This window comes from Topomyia yanbarensis, chromosome 2, assembly GCF_030247195.1.
Source record: "Topomyia yanbarensis strain Yona2022 chromosome 2, ASM3024719v1, whole genome shotgun sequence".
Taxonomy (NCBI): domain Eukaryota; kingdom Metazoa; phylum Arthropoda; class Insecta; order Diptera; family Culicidae; genus Topomyia; species Topomyia yanbarensis.
The window spans coordinates 45,034,944-45,050,081 of record NC_080671.1 but is presented as its reverse complement, the minus strand read 5'-3'; the positions used below and the strand labels follow the sequence as shown (position 1 = coordinate 45,050,081).

The 15,138-nt window shown below is 38.7% G+C and overlaps 1 protein-coding gene across 1 annotated transcript in view; it reads right to left on the bottom strand.

Moving 5' to 3' along the window:
• Nucleotides 1–15,138, bottom strand: part of LOC131683825 (EGFR adapter protein-like) — a 196,044-nt gene that overhangs the window by 13,476 nt on the left and 167,430 nt on the right. The window contains exon 3 of the mRNA XM_058966161.1: nt 2,601–3,506. Coding sequence (XP_058822144.1) covers nt 2,601–2,876 — 276 coding nt within the window. The 5' untranslated portion in view covers nt 2,877–3,506. The remainder of the gene's footprint in view (nt 1–2,600; nt 3,507–15,138) is intronic.

The window sequence follows — 15,138 nt, the reverse complement described above, 5'->3', positions numbered from 1 at the left end:
TTTCCGATTTTAGTAAAACTAAAAGTCGCCCGCTCAACAAGAAAGCTATCAGCGTACACGTTCGTAAACAAAATGAATAGATAGCATCGTGCATCGTGGCTAGACCAACAGGCTCAGAATTTTTTGATTTCTATCGGATTTTACCACTGTAATTTTTTCTTCAAATATTTTGTAAATTAAATTCTTCCTAATGAAGAACTGGACTAATTACATTAGAAACGTTGGATATGAACGTAATTTTAGAATGTAAAGCTTTAATTGATGTAGCATTTCTCTCCAGATCGCTAATTTAATTTTTAACTTCAATCGCGTTTTTCTTAATTGTCATTTTTGGAACATGGGCGTAGAATAGTTGTGAACTACCAACGCCCCAAGCAGCACTTGCAACATGTTCTAGAAAAACAACAAAAGTTATATGTTGCATTACAATGACAACAGAATTGCAAAAAACATGACTGTTGCATGTGTGAAACACAGCTGCTATACTTTACATCTTAGTTATTTATTTGTGGTGCTTATGTTTTCTGAAACAATCAACTTTGACACATACTATTGATGTTTTTTGCAACGTGTTTGTGACTCTATTGCACAGCTAAAACAATTTTGTTGCAAGCATCATCGCGTAAACTGGAGATGACATTATTATTCAACTTTTCAGCAAATTTGATTCCGGATACACTTATAAAACTTTTACTCAACTTCAGTTTGTAACATAGTAGAAATAAAAACAACCGCCATATTTATTGATAGAATTAATTCTTCTCGATAAAAGTTGCTGACGAACAGTTAATATGCATAGATTTTTTGATCGGAACCCAAAATTTTCATCATTAATATGCTTCAAATTTTTGATTACTCTCGAAAAAAGCATATTTGAGCACAGTTCTTTGCGTACGATAAATAATTCACAAAATAAGTACAAAATTTATTGAGTTTATATCAACGTTGTTTTAAGGCGCTTTAAAGATATCAAAGTATTTTCAAAAATTACTCGATTCAATTTTGTTGGTTAAACATTTTCACCCACATTAATGATATTGTCATATTTGAATGTGAACATAATATTTATACTTTGTTTGCATAACAATTTCATGAAACACATTAAGTTTCATTTCAATTCGACAAAGTTGTTTTCAAAGCAATCGCTAGCATTATTGCAACAATCTTTGTTGTTATTATGATTCTTGGTACATCATTCGGAACAAATGAATATGTTGCCTATAAGCTCCGCCTCTTGCGCTTTTTTAATTGCATAACAGTTGAATAACGCTTGCTGCAGTAACATTTTTACAAATTAATGTGTGACATTGGTGTTGTAAAAACAGCTTATCAACATACCGTGTTGCTTGGGCCCTGTGTCTAACTAATTAAAAAATAAATTCTACATTGCACTGTTAAGGAGATTAACTATTAAATTTCGATGGCAGATTACACTGTCATTCATAATGAGTCTATCTGCAATATTTCAGATCGATTCTATGCTTGGAAGTTGGATTAGACAACTGTCGGACGGTTCGGTTAAATACAATTTTTTGCACTGATAGGGCATTAGGTTTGATTTTTCTGCCAACTAACAACTTGAGATAGTTCTCTGGTTGCTTCTAATTATGTAGGATGATAAAATGAAGATAAAAAAAAATCCCGATTTAATCAACTTCCCCGTTTTATCGACCAAAATTTTTCGGCTGGTTGATAAACACGGGTCATTACTGTACTAGTTTAGATTTAGCATCTAACTGGTACCAAGAAGGTGCTAGTTACTGATGAGGAGAATCCGAAACGCTAAATACTAACTAAGTTAGGTATTGTGCCCTTTCGCACTAAAACTGGTTGATTCCAAAAAAAACTATTTTGTGCATAACGATTTATTTTTAGAAGGCATGGGCGACTCCTGGGGAAATTATTTTGTGAATGTCACTTATCCCATATGAAATACAATGTAAACTTTAAACAGTGGGCGCAAAAATATAGTTTCACTGATCGAGCAAAGATTTTACACAGCTGTTCTAGGACCCAAATGGTACCCAAAAAATTTCAGAAATCTAATTTTTGTCCTACCATACTGTGCAGGTGCACTCTTGAAATTTGAAGAAAAAACATACTATTTGGTCTCTATCGGACTTTTCTACCGTTTCGGATATTTTTCAAGGATCGATTTATATTGTGTTTTCTTGTTGTGCAGCAAGCAATTGCTTTTATGATTAGCCAAATAGCAGTTGATTGTTGCATAACATTACAGCGAAAAAGAAAATACAAATTATCGAATCGTCTAAAAAGGTCCCAAACGGACCCTAAGGTCGGATAGAGACATAACAGTGTGTTTTTTAATTCAATACTCATAACCTAAAAACGGAAACAGTCGACTCTCATTAAGATGATAGGCTAACTACAACTCATACTGCGTATTCTCATTTACCCATAAGCATATGAAAAGCTTAAATGAATCGAATTATTTTCGTTTGTGATTTTCATCCCAAATTCAAATAATCGTACTCAATTATTATCAATCCGTTAAATGCAAATCAATGCCACATGCAAAATTACGCGAAACCAAACGGAAACACGGAATGAATACCAAAGCTAACAACCCGCACACTTACCAGAGTCGGCTTCTCCCCAAACTTGATACAGTTGTTCATTTCCGTGGGTGAGTTATCGTCTTCCGAGGACGACGGTGAAGTGAACGCCAGCAGAGGATCAGCGGTGTAATTTACATTTTCATCGCATTTGTTATACTTGCGGTGGTCCAGTAAATCGTAGCTACATTTCCGTGAATCGCTCTGCTTCTCCGACTGCCCTTTTCGTTCATCGCTAGCATTACTGCCGACACCACCACTTCCGTTTAAGGTATCGTTAAAATACTCGACTTCCTGCATCCCACTGATTTTTTTACCCCCTTCTATTCAATTTTTTCCAGCTTTCGAATTCACTTGCGCTGGTTCGTGTTTGGGCTGAGTTTGTCTATTCCCGACTGACCGTTTTTCTGGCACTTTTTTTCCCTCCCGGGAGGTTGGTCACTTCGATTTCCCAGCCGCTTTGGTTTTTCTATTATTCCAACTCGCAATGGCTGTCCCTTGGCCGGAATAATAAAAACCGAGATCCTTCCTTTGCGTCCGAGTTTCACCTCTGTCCCCCGTTCACTCACACCAGCGCAGTCCTGGTCTCTTTTATCTTCATTAATTTATTACTCACTATCATGCTAGCGGACAGGGACCGGTCCAGAGTTGCCCCAGTCTTTTGTTTAAAATTTATTCGTTTTTGCCCACAACCTGCTGATCCGTTGGATTCCTGTTCGGAGCAAACAAATAAGCGAGTCGGTGGTCAGCACGACACGGGACGACCAGAGGCTCGAGCTTTTGTTACTCATTCGTCAGGATTAAATTTGTGTCCATTTCTCCTGGTACGTGTGGGTATGTGTTTGCATGTACGTAGTTTGTCCGGGCGCCGGTACAGAAGATAGATCAGATTGTGTGTAAGCCCGGGCTTCGCAATACTGTGTCAGGGATCTGCAAATGGAATAAATCACAGAAAGTGAAATGAGAGACAGCTCGGGAAAGAGATGCAAATGAGACGGGTTTTCGCTGATTTTAAAGTCAAAAAATTTAATTTTACTGACAACACGTCAGGGGATGACCGGAGGGAGTGGTTCAACTTTTGTTTCGGTAGTGATTGGTTTTAAGAGATTTGCAATAGTATTGAATCGGAGACTGATTAAACCCGGAAATTTGGGGTAAAGTTTTCGCTGGATCATACCAAATGAAGAATTTACTTGGCTTGATAGGGCGACTGGTTTATGAAATGGGCTAATTATTAAAATACACGTCTTACCTAGACTCATCAGAAATATAAAATCTAATGAGTATAGCGATTGTTGATGTCTCATTGTTATAAAATCTGAAGCTAGTGTTTAAAAAACTATTTCTACCCTCCATTCTACGTTTACTCTCTGTAAATCACGTCTAGACACGACTGGTTAGTGCAAATTATTCCTGGCCTCGAGTGACCCAGTTACGAACAGTCGTTTCGGTCAAATATCATGATGGCTTTCCAGTCCACATGTGAAAATCGCCTGTCAAACCAAGTATTTTTTTTTTTTGCTTAAAATTATCTCGAATCATTCTTTTTCCGATAACCTTATACTATTGACCTAGGAGCTGCACTTTGACACACGCTTCATCGTTCATTATGACGCAAAATAACTTGGGCAAACGAGTGGATTACAGGTTTGCTTGCGAGGGACGGCCACTTCCGACGACGGGTCGGTAGCCATCTCGCGCGGTGGATCTACACCGGCTTTATGCCGTATTGGGTCCTTAATTTCTGTTATGCGGCAAAGCCGCGTTACACTGGTTTCACCACAAGTTCATTGAAAGCGGATGACAACTGTGATAAATTTATTATTTTAGTTTGATTTCCGCATTAATTATTCACCTTTCTTGGATTAACAATAAAAACTATACTAATATACATTTTTCAGTAGGTTTGTTTTGTAGAATACTTGGGAACATAGATTTAATAGAAATTTTTGTATGGGATAATACTACGATAACTAGGTTATCGAAACTAGTCTTGAATTCTGATAATAACATTTTCGGGTTCAGCTGTTATAGAATAAAATAGATGCTAGGCCATTAAGCTAACTCATCACTAGGCCGTATAGTCATTAAACCGAATGATCATTAGTCCGAAGAAAATAATGCTAAATGAACCAAATATAGAACTAAATTGAGTGAAAAACCTGTTGAATATCGTCTGGGTCAAAGGGTACCGTAATAGGACTGGTTGGATAGCATGTTTTACATTATATGTAATTCGAAAGAAAAGCTCATGATAAAAAGAAAAAAATAATAGGCAAATAATTTTTATTGAAACACTGTCTTGAATAGCGGAAGTTCACAGGCGGAAAACTCCGGACGTGTAGACAAATGTGTGTGCAGGCTTTCCCATGATCTCATAATATTTGATTATTGCCCAGCATCGTGGCGAAATATCAACCACAGCGCGTAATATTGAAGTTGTGATGTGAAGATGTTGAAGGAAGCCGAATAAAAACCGTGGTGTTTGTGCGATATAGCGCAAACAGTGACGATCTGACAGAAAAGGAAAAAAGTCAGCGACTTTTCGTGTCAAATTATCACTACGTAAAGGGGAAATTAGCAGATAAACGCAATTTGAATAGCTTACATACTGCCTATGATCGCAAATCAGTCCCATAAAGATAAGAAATCCAAGAGAAAATGGGACAACTATGCGGTCTTAGGCAGAATATTGATATGAAAATTAAACATACAGTATGAATTTGAATGAACTGCAAAATTTTTTTTCAAGATATACTTCAACTTTTTTTCCTTCTCTCTGTCAAACAGTCGGTTTTGTTGGTCTTCGGCCTATTGCTTATTCGGTCTAATGTCTATTCGGCCTGTTGTCTATTCTGCCGAAACAGTCCCGACCTAATGACCTTCGGTCTAATGGCTAAACGCCAATGAGATTCCCGAACAATTGGTCGAAAACCATTTGGGCATATGCCGTTTAACTTAAGGCCGTTTGGCCGAATGGGTCATTTGACCGAATCCTGTTAAGCCGGACGCCATTGGGTCAAAAGGGTGATTTGGTCGAAAGGGAAACTTGGCCGAACGGGTAATTTGGCCGAAAGGGTGCGATTTGGCCAAAAGGGTAATTTTCTCGAAAGGATAATTGGCCGAAGGAGTAATTTGGCCGAAAGGATAGTTTGGCCGAAAGCGTAATTTGGCCGAATGGGTAATATGACCGAAAGGAAAACTTGATCTAAAGCGATGAACGTCTGCAAGAGCTATTGTACCAAGAGGATTAATTGGCCGAAAAGGTTATTTGGCTAGAGACGTTATTTTACCGAATGAGTTATTTGGCAGAAAGGGTTATTTGGCCGAAAGAATAATTTGGGCAAAAGGTAAACTTGGTCGAAATGGTAATTTAGACGAAAGTGAAGTTTGGCAGAAAGAGTAATTTGGCCGAAAGAGTAATGTAACCGAAAGATAATTTAGCAGAAGGGTAATTTGGCCGAAAGCGTAATTTTGCCGAGTGGGTAATTCGGCCGATAGAGCAATTTGGCCGAAAGGGTAATTTGACCGAAAGGGTGATTTCTCCGAAAGAGTAATTTTACCGAAAGCGTAATTTGGCGAAATGGTAATTTCGACGAAAGGTAAATTTGGTCGAACGAATAATTTATGGCAAGTGCGATTTTGCCGAAAGAGCTATTTGATCGAATAGGTTAATTGGGTTATTTAGTCGAAGTGTAATATGGCCGAAAGAGTAATTTGGCCGAAAAAGTAATGTAACCGAAAGATAATTTAGCAGAAGGGTAATTTGGCCGAAAGCGTAATTTTGCCGAGTGAGTAACTTGGCCGATAGAGCAATTTGGCCGAAGAGGTAATTTGACCGAAAGGGTGATTTCTCCGAAAGAGTAATTTAACCGAAAGGGTAATTTTACCGAAAGCGTTATTTTGGCGAAAAGGTAATTTCGACGAAAGGTAAATTTGGCGGAACGGATAATTTATGGCAAGCGCGATTTGGCCGAAAGAGCTATTTGATCGAATAGGTTAATTGGCCGAAAGGGTTATTTGGTCGAAGTGTAATATGGCCGAAAGGGTTATTTGGCCGAAAGTTTAATTTGGCCGAAAGGGTTATTTGGGTGAAAGGGTAATTTGCCCGAAAACAATATTTGCCCGAAAGCCTTATTTGGCAGAAAGGGTGATCTGACCAAAAGGGTGATGTGACCAAAAGGGTGGTGTGACCAAAAGGGTGACGTGACCAAAAGGGTGATTTGGCCGAAAGATAAATTGGCCGAAGGGCTTTTTTGTCCGAAGAGGTAACTTGCTCGAAGAGGTAATTTTGCCGAGAGGGTAATTTGGCCAAGAGGGTAATTTGGCCGAGAGGGTAATTTGGCCGAGAAGGTAATTTGGCCGAGATGGTAATTTGGCCGAGAGGGTAATTTGACCGAGAGGGTGATTTGGCCGAGAGGGTAATTTATCCGAGAGGATAATTCAGCCGAGAGGGTAATTTGGCCGAGAGGGTAGTTTGGCCAATATGGTAATTTGACCGAGATGGTAATTTGGCCGAAAGGGTAATTTGGCCGAGAGGGTGATATAGCCGAGAGGGTAATTTAGCCGAGAGGGTAATTTAGCCGAGAGAGTAATTGGGCCGAAGGGGTGATATAGCCGAGAGCGTAATTTAGCCGAGAGGGTAATTGGGCCGAGAGGGTTATTTGCCCGAGAGGGTAATTTGGCCGAGAGGGTAGTTTGGCCGAGAGGGTAATTTGGCCGAGAAGGTAATTTGGCCGAGAGGGTAATTTGGCCGAGAGGAAAATTTAACCGAGATGGTAATTTGGCCGGGAGATGATTTGGCCGAGAAGGTAATCCGGCCTAAAGGGTAATGTGGCCGAAAGGCTAATTTGGCCGAAAGGGACATGTGACCGAAATGGTTATTTGACTGAAATGGTAATTTGGTCGAAAGGGTAATTTAGGCAAAAGGGTTATTGGACCGAAAGTTTAATTTGATCGAAAGTTAACCTTGGCCGAAAGGGTTATTTTGCCGAAAGGATTATTTGACCGAAAGAGTAATCTGGCCGGAAGCATAATTTGACCGAAAGGGGAATTCGACCGAAAAGAAAATTCGGCCGAAAAAAATACTTGGCCGAAAGGGTAATTCGACTGAAAGAGTTATTTGGCCCAAAGGAATATTTGATTGAATGAGAAATTAACCCTTTCATGCCCATGTTGTTTGTGGACAACAACGTTTTTAAACAGCTATAATTTTTGATTAAGGCGAGATTTGCTCACAAAAACAAGTAAGGCTCATTAATGTGATTATTGCCTTTAATTTGAGTATTAACAGTTACAAGGATCAGCTCTAGAACTGAAGTTATTGCAATTAGTCTGATTGGATTCCGATGGAGCAGTGCTGCCAGGGATAGTTTACGTTGACGACGGAAAATGATTTTTTAATATATCTTCGTTATGGTGCAATATTATTGAAAACTGATAAAACTTATCAATTTAGAATGTCGTTGGCTACGTTTTCTACGTAATTGGACTATTGTAATTATTCTAGGAGAATTGCATTGAGCATTAGAAGGTAAAAATTGACCAGTTTCTAGCACTGCCATGGAAGCACCTATCTTTATGAAAATAGGCTTTTCGTGTTTCTTGAACCAACCATTTTAAGGAAAAATAGTTTTGAAACCCTACATGCACTAGAAAAAAGTTAGGCATGAAAGGGTTAAACTGAAAGGAAAATCTGTCCGAAAGGGAAATTGAACGAAAGGGAAATTTGGTCAAAAGGGAAATTAAGTCGAAAGGGAAAATTTAATCGAAAGGGGGATTTGACCGAAAAGGAAGTTTAGCCGAGCCAAAAAAATTTCTGAAAGAGAAATTTGACGGAAAGGGAAATTCGGCCGAAAGAGAAATTTTGTCGAATGAAAAATTTGAACGAAAGAGTAATATGGCCGAAAGGGAAATTTTATCGAAAGGAAAATTTGGCCGAAAAAGTAACTTGGCTGAAAAGGTATTTCGACTGAGAGTTATTTGGCTCAAAGGGATATTTGACTGAAAGAGAAATTTTACTAAAAGGAAAATTAGGCCGACAGGGAAATTTCAACGAAGGGGAAATTTGGTCAAAAGGAAAATATAGTCGAAAGAGTAATTTGACCGAAAGGGGAAATTGACCGAAAGGGAAAATTAGCTGAGAAAAAAAAATTGACCGAAAGACTAATTTGACCAAAAGGAAAATTAGGCCGAAAGGGAAATTTAGTCGAAAGGGTAATTTGACCGAAAGGGAAATTTGATCGAAATGGAAATATGGTCGAAGGGATAATTTCACCGAAGGGATTATTTGGTAGAAAGGGTTATTTGGCCGAAAGGGTTATTTGGTCGAAAGGGCTATTGGGCCGAAAGGGTTGTTTAATCGACAGGGTTATTTGGCCGCAAAGGTAATTCGACTGAAAAAATTCTTTGAGGAAAGGAAAATTTGCCATAATGCGAATTTTAGGCCAATTTGGCCGAAAGAAAATTTTAATCGAAAGCGAAATAATTCCGAAAGGCTAATTTGACCGAAAGGGAGATTCAACCGGAAGGAAATATTGGCCGAATGGGAAATTTAGCCGAATGGGTAAGGGAAACACATCGATTGTCTGCGTTCCTCACTATTCCAACACTGTTGGAATAGTGAGAAATGGAGACAGTCGAGGAGTAGGCGTCCGCCTAGCGGTCAACAAGTCCACGAAATAGAAAAGGAAATCTAGTTGAAAGCCATTTGGCCTAAGGTGTAACTTGGCCGATTGGGAAATTTGGCCAAAAGAGAAATTTGGCCGTAAAGGAAACTTGGCTCAAAGGGAAATTTAATCAAAAGCCATTTAACCGAAAAGTAAAATTGGCCGAAAAACATTTGGCCGAAAGGGAATTTTAGCCCAAAATCATTTGGTTGAAAGCCACTCAGATTAACGACCAATTCGTCTAGATGGAATTCGACTCAACGACATTCGGCCAAACTGCATTCGGTCAAATTACATTGGCAACTTGATTCGTTTGAGCAAACGGCATTCGGTCAGGCGACACGTTTGCTTAATTGGCATGCACCCAAATGCCCAAACTTTTTTCTGAACATTTGTGTACTCCTCTGATCTGAATTTCTTAAAAACTCTCAGAATTAATCGAAACCATTCCACTCTTCTACCGAACACATGAAGTTGGGTTTTCATCATATTCTGTTCCAGATGTTACATTTCATTGAATGTATACGTAACACTCCGAGTTAGATGTGGATCCATAAAATAATCAAAGATTATTTCTCTATCGACAAATTTCATAATGTTTAGGTTTATTGCCATTCTCATACCTGCTCTTCTCTCCTTCTACCTCACACGCAGAAAACCTTTACCTACGAAAACTTGGAAGGCAATTTATTCCCCAAATCTTCCATTTTGAAAAGTTTGCAAACATAGTTGATACATGTATTTCGATTCATCGATATTTACTATTTACCGTCGGCTCTATCGAGTGTTCAATTTATCGGCAAGTGCCATGCACTCTCGATCGTTCATCTGCAGAACACAACTTACAACGGTCCAGTCTGTGATAAATACGGCATGTATTTTATTCGCTATAAATAGCTTTTTTTCCAATAACTGTTATATGTATTTCGGTTTCGGGTCGAAGGTTAGTCCAATTCCTCCACCTCTTGGACAGCAGAAATTTCATTTCAAAATATGACTTTAGAAGATCTATCGTGTCCCATGTCCTTCGCCATCGTTAATGCTTCCAACACTTCTATTTTAAAATAATGAGTCTACTATTATTTAAAAAATATTATCAGTTTTGAGAATTGGCTGACAAAGAAATTGCCATTGATGCAAATAGGATCCCAAACCAATGTAATTGCTACAAAGAAACTATCCTCATCTAACAAAAAACCCATCACCAGCAAACAGTTTGAGACAACTACTGATGAATTACCCAGCTGTCTTTGATTTGCTACATATATTTCTATCCCCACGAATAGCAACCGACGTCGAAAGTGCATTAGTAGATTAAAGAAAATCCGCACTCCACAATTAATCTTGCTTGTCCTGTACTGTGTCCTTGTCGCAACACCAGGGGAAAGGGAAATTCCCCAAGCTCATTTATCATCTTCGAGACAACTGATGCCATCAAAAGAAATCAATGACAAAACTTGTCCCCGCAGCTTTGCAGCATAATATGGGAAAGACCAGCTCAGGAAGAGCAGTGTGACACATATCAATGGCCAACTGACGGCTCCGGCCATCCGGCATAGATGGAAAAGGCAAGATGTTTGTTTCTCCATGAAGCAGCATGGAACTGATAAGAAGTGAGCAAAAACTTTGAACGATCGCTTTTTGGCTACCCCTTCCTGAAATTCCCTATCCGGTGTCGATGCGGTTTGCGCTATGTATGGGATACAAAGCATATCCTCTGTCAGTGCCGCTGGGCACTTGGGCTTCGGTAAACAAACCAAAAAGGAAAAAGCTTTCCAGCAATTCTTTTCCCTTGTCCGCTGCGGACAAAGGAAGAAAACTTATTGGAAGATTGCATGGGTAAGTGATTGATTATTCATTGGTTATAGGTTGGGAAATTATTCGTCCCTTGAGATATGTTCAATTTGATGATCTGAAGAAAAATGTGTGCTAGCACAACCGACCAAGCGTAGTGACTCATTCGAGAAGCTTTACGAATCGAAAACTTTCTTATATTCTCTTATAGAATTTAATTATTTTCCTTTTATTTGTATCCTTTGTTGGCAGCAAAACCCGCTTATTCCACCAGCAAGCGGTAGAAAATCCGAAAAAAAACCGGACCAGTCACAGAAAGTCAAACTTTGTCTATCGTTTATTTTTTATTGTAGTCTAGCTGCTCTTCTGTTTATGTTTACCCTGCATTTGTAAGCCACCAGCGGGCACCACTATGAAAGTTTAGATATAACTGGAAACGACAGTTGGAGAAGCTATAAAAAGACGATTTACTCGTTCGGACGATAGTAAATGAAAAAAATCGATTGATTGTTTGTCTGATCCGGGCCGAATTTCCACTAATAAGACCGAGGGGAACGCGAATGATAGGCCATCGATAAAATGGAAGAACCTTTGCATTAGTCATCCGAAATAAAATCCCATGGGTAAACAAACGGCATCATAAACCGCAATTTGATAGCTGATCGACGTTTGACATTGATTCATTCATCATCGTCATCGTCGTCGTCGTCGTCGTCGTTTTCATTTCGCAACGAAGAGTCGTGGGGTAAGAAAAGGTTGAGTCCACACAGGAAAGCAAGTTCATGGCTGGGATAATTTGGTGCTCTGTTTGATATTTACCGGTCGTCGCAAGCAGTTTTGGCGTTGTTCGGAGTGTTTGGTTTCATGTGAGAAAATTCTACGTGAAATAAACGATTTATAGCTGTTCTGATGGAAACGCGTGGTAGTTTGTATCGAATAGAGCCATGTGCATATGTTTATCACAGTTATTTGCTGTAGAAATTGAAGATTGGAACGTTAGATTATATTTTATCCACTTTGTCGTGTTCTAGCGCAAAGTATATTAAACATTCCAGTTTCTCGCATATATTCTTAAATGAACGGCGCCGGTGGTTAACCCTTTCATGCCCAACTTTTTTCTAGTGCATGTAGGGTTTCAGAACTATTTTTCCCTGAAAACGGTGGAATCAAAGAACACGAATAGCCATTGCAGTGCTAGAAACTGCTCAATTTTTACCTTCCAATGCTCAATACAATTCTCCTAGAATATTTACAATAGTCCAATTGCATGGAAAACTTGACCAAAGACAGTCTAAATTGATAAGTTTTATCAGTTTTCAATAATATTGCACCATAACGAAGATTAGGGCATTGCAAAAAAAACTTTTTTTTTGAATTCTCAAAGGCCCCCCCTCTCATATTGTGACAAATGTCAAAGTAAGCTCAGATGCCAAATTTCACATCATTTGGACAATTTTAGACCCCCGCCCACTTCGCTTGAAATTTTTTGAAATTTGTACTATGGGAAAATATGGAGGAAAAATACATTAAATGCTCTAACTTTTGAAGTAGCAATCAGAAAATTACAATTTATACCTCTTTTGAAAGGAAATAATCTTAGTATTTGAATGAAGATATATTTCTTTCTTGAAAAATACGGGAAAGTGGGGTACTGGGTCATTTTGGCCCCAAAATCCCCTATTTTTAATGATTTTTCTGCTCCGTGATGCAAATCATACATATTTTGTAATTTTTCTAATGTGAAAAAATCTCAGAAATCGAACGGAACCCTTTTGACCTTAGTTCGAATAAGAGAAGTTGGGGTTATAGGGCTTTTTGTCAGTCATATTAAATTTTATCATTTTCTCATGCATATATCTCTATTATTCTTCAATCAATTTTCACAAAATGTAACTTATTGAACGTGTAAAATTCAGAGGAATAAAACAAAAATAAAAACGTTAAAGGTAAAATTCAAAAACATCAAACTTTTTGATATTTACTCTACAAATCTCATTTTTTTCATTATTTGTCCTAATACCTCAACTTCCCCTATTTTTCCAGGAATGAAACTTTTCTCATGTGATCCCTAAGCATATTTTACACTAAAAGTAGTAAATTAAATAAGAATTTTGTTGTTAAATGGAGTTAATATGTGCGATTTTATGATAAAAATGTGAAATCGACACTATATGTCAGATAATTTGATGTTCCCGAATTTAACCGGTAACGAATCTATTTTTGTTATAATCCTAAGGATTTTCCACGTTCAACAAGGTATAGTTTATGAAAATCGAGTGAAGAATAATAGAGATATATTGACAAGAAAATGATGAAGTCTAATATGAATGTCAAAAGGCCATTTAACCCCAACTTCTCGTATTCGGACTAAGGTCAAAAGGGTTCCGTTCGATTTCTGAGATTTTTTTACATTAGAAAAACTACAAAATATGTATGATTTTCATCACGGAGCAGAAAAATCATTTAAAATAGAGGATTTTGGGGCCAAAATGACCCAGTACCCCACTTTTCCGTATTTTTCTAGAAACAAATATATCTCCATTCAAATACTAAGATTATTTCCTTCCAAAAGAGGTATAAATTTTTATTTTCTGATTGCTACTTCAAAAGTTATTGCATTTAATGTATTTTTCCTCCATATTTTCCCATAGTACCAATTTCAAAAAATTTCAAGCGAAGTGGGCGGGGGTCTAAAATTGTCCAAATGATGTGAAATTTGGCATCTGAGCTTACTTTGACATTTGTCACAATATGAGAGGGGGGGCCTTTGAGAATTCAAAAAAAAGTTTTTTTTGCAATGCCCTAACGAAGATATATGAAAAATTAATTTTCCGTCGTCAATGTACACTGTCCCTGGCAGCACTGCTCCATCGGAATCCAATCAGACTAATTGCAATACCTTCAGTTCTAGAGCTGATTTTGGTAACTGTTAATGCTTAAATGGAAGGCAATAGTGAAATTTATTAGCCTTACTTGTTTTTGTGATCAAATCTAGCCTCAGTTAAAAGTTATAGCTCTTTTGAAACGTTGTTGTCCACAAACAACATGGGCATGAATGGGTTAAGTGGCAAGCGTGACCGCCACTCATTCCAGTTGACCTGGGTTCAAACCCAACCGGGGTCATTGAGATTTATCTGAGGTGAAAAAATCTCTGGATCTGTGATCACGTCTTCCTTCGGAAGGGAAGTAAAGCCTTTGGTCCCCGGTCAATGACTTGATGGATCGATATCGAGTACAAATGGTGAAGTCACCTTTCGGACGTCGATCATGAAGAAGTAGAATCTATACTTACTAACAAATATCCTTCTCCCGTGATACTTGTGGAGTGCGCAGTAGTATATACGGCCTCTAGTAAAAGCAAGTATCGTACTAACATTTCTTCCCTTTGCTTCCGCAATCTACGTTCGGACCTGGTCGGCACCGGTGTTGATCAATGAACACTTTAGGATTGCCAGGAGTTGCACATTGAAAGGTGTTTCACTACTCCCAAGCATAATTAGCCACTGATTCCCTGTGCAACTTCAGCTAGTCCAGATCGAAAACGGAGTAGCAATCGAAATCGATAAATCGGATAAAGGGGAGGGTGTATAATGTGCTACACTACCGGCTCCGGATCTCCAAGAAATCCAGGAGGAGATCAGCCGGCTCAAAAATAATAAAGCCGCTGGGGTTGACCAAATACCAAGCGAGCTACTAAAACACGGTGGCGAGCCACTGGCTAAAGCGTTGCACTGGGTGATTACCAAGATTTGGGAGGAGGAGATTTTACCGGAAGAGTGGATGGAAGGTGTCGTGTGTCCTATCTACAAAAAGGGCGACAAGCTGGATTGCTGTAATTACCGAGCAATCACCCTGCTGAACGCCGCCTACAAGGTACTCTCCCAAATACTATGCCGTCGACTATCACCAATTGCAAGAGAGTTCGTGGGGCAGTACCAGGCGGGTTTCATGAGCGAACGGTCTACCACGGACCAGGTGTTCGCTCTTCGTCAAGTATTGCAGAAATGCCGCGAGTACAATGTGCCCACACATCATTTGTTCATCGACTTCAAAGCCGCATACGACACTATCGATCGTGATCAGCTATGGCAGATTATGCA